This window comes from Penaeus chinensis, chromosome 41 (assembly GCF_019202785.1).
Source record: "Penaeus chinensis breed Huanghai No. 1 chromosome 41, ASM1920278v2, whole genome shotgun sequence".
Classification (NCBI taxonomy): Eukaryota; Metazoa; Arthropoda; class Malacostraca; order Decapoda; family Penaeidae; genus Penaeus; species Penaeus chinensis.
This window is the reverse complement of record NC_061859.1, coordinates 10,439,308-10,444,307: the sequence shown is the minus strand read 5'-3', so window position 1 is coordinate 10,444,307 and position 5,000 is coordinate 10,439,308. Positions and strand designations below refer to the sequence as shown.

Sequence of the window (5,000 nt, the reverse complement as noted above, 5' to 3'; positions counted from 1 at the left end):
ACCTCATCGCCAGTGCTAATGAACGTGCTTTCCGTGGCCTTACTCGTCTAGAAGTGCTGAAGCTGTCTGGTAATAAATTCACCACGTTGCACGCCAGCGTCGTCTTGCCTTTAGTTGCAATCCACGAGCTGCATTTGGACGGCAATCCGTGGCACTGCGATTGCGCTCTCCGGCCTCTACGGGAGTGGATGGTCGAACGGAATGTTGCCTTCTCAGAGCCGCCCTCCTGCCAGAGGCCGAAGCGCCTGCAGGACCATCACTGGCAGACTCTCACCCTTGACGAATTCGTGTGCGTTCCGAAGGTCACTGCCGTCGCCCCTCGGGTGCTGGCTGCCCACGGGGAGAACGTGTCCCTCGCCTGCCGCGTCGAAACAGACATTGATGCCGCCGTGACCTGGCTGCTTGGCAACCGTCCGCTCCAGAACGGGAGTGACTCTCAGCGCTACCGGGTGCTAGAACTCGTATCGGCGAACCACGCAGCTCGCTTTTCGAATCTCACCATCGCTGGCGCCGCCCCTCGGGACCAAGGAACATACCGCTGCGTGGCCGAGAACAAAGCGGGTGTCGTCGAAACCAATCTCACCCTGCAGGTGTCCAACGAGATCGCTGAAGTCCGGCTGGTGACGATGGACCGAGTTTTCGTGACCGGAGGACTTCTGAGCGTCGTCGCTGTTATGGTGTTCATCCTGTTCCTCCTCGTAGTTCTCCTATTTCGCAGGCGACAACGCGGGCGACGAAGAGGTCCAGAAACGGAGAACAAGACGGAGACACCGCAGTCTTCTCAAGGGCACGCCAGTAACTCGAGCGAATCTCACCCAAAACTCGCCGACTATCACATCGTCCCCACCAACGACATCGATGAGCCCTCGCCATTGCCCACGCACTCGGACAAGTCGTGGATGCTGAGAGACGCGTCCGTCGACGACTTCCCCTCGACCAAGGAGCTGGAGAAGTCCAACCTCTACGCCGAGTCGGACCAAAGAAGGCTGCAGAAGCCTCTGCCAGACCGAAACGGGAAGCAGACCTCGCCTAGCACGGTGTCCTACGTCGAGATCCCGAAGTCGGAGCTGGCTGTCACGCAGGACGGCGGAGTAGAAGACCGTTTGCACTGGAAAGAGCAAGGCTTCGACAGCAAAGAGGGTTTGCTGCGGAAGGGGTGCAGCCAAATGGGGTCGCAGTTGTCCATGGGCAGCGGTGGTCACTACCCGGACCTGCTAGACTTGCCATATACACAACAGCAGTTACAACACCTTCAAGGCCAGAAGGAGAGAGGATCGCCATTACAGTTATTAAACTCTGCCTATGGCACCATTTCTAGGAAGTAAGTATTCTGTTTTTGAACTTATAAGGAAATATTTATTTTTATGTCAGAAGAGAAAATACACAATTATATACAATCCTTCTGCTAATCCACCCTGTGTTACAGTCTGTGATTTTCTCTTCATCACACACAAAATTGGCAATTACACCATAAACCATATCCCCTTTTTACCATTAGATTTATATCGACCTAACAGTTTCTCCCCCCCCCCCCCCCCCCCCCCCATCCTCTCAGTCCCCGTGGCGGGTACGGCGGGATGCTCACCTCGTCGACGGTGGAGGACCATCCCTACGCCGAGTCCTCCTTCACGCTGCCTGCATCAGACCGTTACAGGCAAGTAGGACTGTGTTTCTGAGAGGATTGCGTTAGTTTAGGTAGATAGATAGAGATATGAATAAATTAGTTAATAGAAAGAAAGAGAGTGTCAAATAAATTAGCCAACTAATGTAAGTCTACGATGTGAAATGACAAAAAAAAAAAAAAAAAAAAAAACTAATTCTCTTACCCGTCCTCTCGCCCTGCCAGGTCTGCGAGCGCCCTCAACCTAGCCTTGGGCGAGGCCAGCAGCCCCGACTACAGCCACCGGCCGCCCGTGCGACACCAGCTCTCCCTCCCAGATTCCTCGCCCATCTTACACGCCCACGAACGAACGCTGAGAAACCTCATGGCTGCACACAGGTAATTTTTCATGGACTGCACTTTTCCCGAGTTGTACAAGTTGAAACGTTGAGGCAATGGGGCTTTGAGAAGCGTAAAAGGTAGTTGTGGAATAGGTTGCTTTTTGTGAAGCTTCAAAAAACTTGTTTGTATGAACATAGATTTATGTGGGTCATTTCATCGTTTACCTAACGGCAAACATGGGCAGTCACACACCCACACACACTCACACACACACAAATGTGTGTGTGTGTATGTGTGTGTGTGTGTGTGTGTGTGTGTGTGTGTGTGTGTGTGTGTGCGTGCGTGTGTGCGTGTGTGTGTGCGTGTGTGTGTGAAAAAGATATATATATATATATATATATATATATATATATATATATATATAGAGAGAGAGAGAGAGAGAGAGAGAGAGAGAGAGAGAGAGAGAGAGAGAGAGAGAGTGTGCGTGTGAGTGTTTGTGTGTATGTGTGTGTGTGTGGAGGGGGGGGGGGGGGGTATGTATGTGCATGCATATATATATATATATATATATATATATATATATATATATATATATATATATATATATATAAGAGAGAGAGAGAGAGAGAGAGAGAGAGAGAGAGAGAGAGAGAGAGAGAGAGAGAACTGTGTGTGTGTGTGTGTGCGCGCGCATATGTATAGCTGTGTGTGTGTAGATATATCAGTTAGTTCATATAGTGGCGAAGTATGGTGTTATTGTCGATTCCGTTCCCCTGGCCATACCTGACGTGCCTTCCCCAAAAGTTGAGTTTTAGCGAAGCCGGGGTAGCGAAATTGGATTCGGTAAAAGGCAGGAAACAGGGCCGGCAGACTCCGCATTTGCATTCAAGGAGCACTTCGAAATTGATTTCTCCAAGCTGACTTCACGGAAAGTTAACGTCACAAAATTAGCTTCGCAATGGCCAGATTTCGCGACAAAAGAAAAAAAAAAAATGTTTAAAGAAAAATTATGAGGAAAAAAGACAGGTCAAAAGTCAAAGACTGGCTTCGTGAAATCGTTTCTAAAATAATTTGCTTCCAGAAATCGGATTAAAAAAAGAAAGAAAAAAAGAAAAAAAGAAAAAAAAAGACTGGTTCCATGAAATCACTTCTACAAAGACTGTTTTCTGAAAGAGTAACTTTATGGAGGCTAAAACATAAAGACTGGCTTCTTGAGAGAAAAAAATCAGAGAATCGGCTTGGGAATACTAATTTCACTTGCTTCAGTAAAAAAATGGGTTCTACAAAGACTAGCACTCAATAAACTAAGTCTGCAAAGACTGATTTCTGAAATAGTGACTTTATGGAGGCTAAACATGAGAAAAACAAAAATCAGAGAATTGATTTGGAAATATCAATTCTACTTGTATCATGAAAAAAGGCTCTACAAAGACTGTCATTCTAATCAAAGACTAATCTAAGTTGACACCAAAACGTCATTAAGACTGCATTACGAAGTCGGTTCCACAAAGACGGATATTTCAAAGACCAGCTTCATGAAGGCAACACCAACACGACTACCCTCACTACCCACAGGAATCGACCTTTCTCAAAATCGGTTCTACAAAAAAAAATACTACGTAATTGATGATAATGCTTAGACTCTTACTGCCTTCGTTCGAAATAACTGTACCTAATGACTCACCTCTCGCCGAAATTGGTTCCACAAAGCTGACTTCTACATCTATGACGAGAGGATAGATAGCTTCTGAACGGCTGATGACTCTTGCCGAAGCACGGCCTTAGGATTCGTTATGTGCTTGTCACTATACAGTGAGTTCTTGTACTTTCGAAAAACTTTCGCCCACAGAATCTTATACATTATTAACAACTGGGGGTATCTTGTAGCCTTGGCAGACGTTTGGGTGGGGGTTTGAGTGGGGTAGGGGGGGGGTCACCGGCGGAGGTGGGCTTGGGACGTGGATGGGGTGTTAGGCAGGAGTGTGGGTTGTTGACATTGTGGTCGGGTGGATGCGGGTGAAATTGGTGTGGTTGGGCGGAAAGTTTTGGGTGCTGGAGGGGGTAGGGGTTGTGGGGGGTAACACAGGGATTGGGTGGCGGCGTTGGTGTGGGGCGGGACGGGATGGAGAGTGAGAGTTTCAAAACACCAGCGGGCAGCTGGGGGGGGTGTGAGTTGCGGGCAGAGAGCGCGAGCGCGCGAGCGAGCGCGCGCGATCGCGAGACGCTCTTCGCTGCGCGAGAGCGAGGGCGCTCGAGCGAGCGCGCGCGAGAAGAGAGTGAGCGAGCGCGCAGCGCGCGAGCGGCTCGCGCTCCGTGAGGAGGCGAGAGCTCGCCGACGATCGTCGCGCGCGCGCGCGCGTAATTACAGGCCTTAGCTCGAAAACTCCCCCCAATTTCCGTTTGCCCTCCCACGGTAATTACCTCTCCACGGGCGAGTGTTGTACTCCGCGGTGCAGGGGGGTGCACGATAGGCTTCTGGGGAACGTTCCGCAAGGTTTTTTCACCGGTGCTCCACGCGGAGTGGGGTTGCGGGCAGTGCAGGTCCGGTTCGTTGGGTGGGTTGGTTTGGGAAGGGGCCGCACTTTGGTTGACGAGGCGAGTAGGTTGTCGGGGCTAGAACGCGACACGGCACAGCCGGGAGGCGGGGAGCCACCTGGGGGACTAGTGGGCACGTGAAGGGCCTAGAGGGATATAGGAGGGCGTGTTGGGACGTGTCGTGTTATTTGAATGGGGGAGATGTGTGTGTGTGTGTGTTTTTGTGTGTAGTGTGTGTGTGTGGCTGTGTAGTGTGTGAGTGTGTGGTGTGTGTGAGTGTGTGTGGCGTGTGAGGGTGAGTTGGGTGTGTGGGGACCGTGTGTGTGTGTGGTGATGTGAGAGATGTGCTGTGTGCTGATGGGTGGTCGTGTGTGGGATTGCGTTCAATATAGTATCTCTACTGTCACTCGGCATTCTCTCTGGTTGTCAGGACTATCTAGATCTCTAGATATCAATATCATCTACTCATATGTGTGTGTAAGCTGCTGTGAGTGTGTGTGGTGGTGTGTGTGGGGTGGGGGGA

The 5,000-nt window shown here is 50.2% G+C and overlaps 1 protein-coding gene across 1 annotated transcript in view; it reads left to right on the top strand.

The window, feature by feature from the left end:
* LOC125047555 overlaps nucleotides 1-5,000 on the top strand; it is an 18,587-nt gene that overhangs the window by 1,031 nt on the left and 12,556 nt on the right. The window contains exons 1-3 of the mRNA XM_047645829.1: nucleotides 1-1,321; nucleotides 1,556-1,654; nucleotides 1,847-1,999. The exon at nucleotides 1-1,321 is cut by the window's left edge and continues 1,031 nt beyond it. Coding sequence (XP_047501785.1) covers nucleotides 1-1,321; nucleotides 1,556-1,654; nucleotides 1,847-1,999 — 1,573 coding nt within the window. The remainder of the gene's footprint in view (nucleotides 1,322-1,555; nucleotides 1,655-1,846; nucleotides 2,000-5,000) is intronic.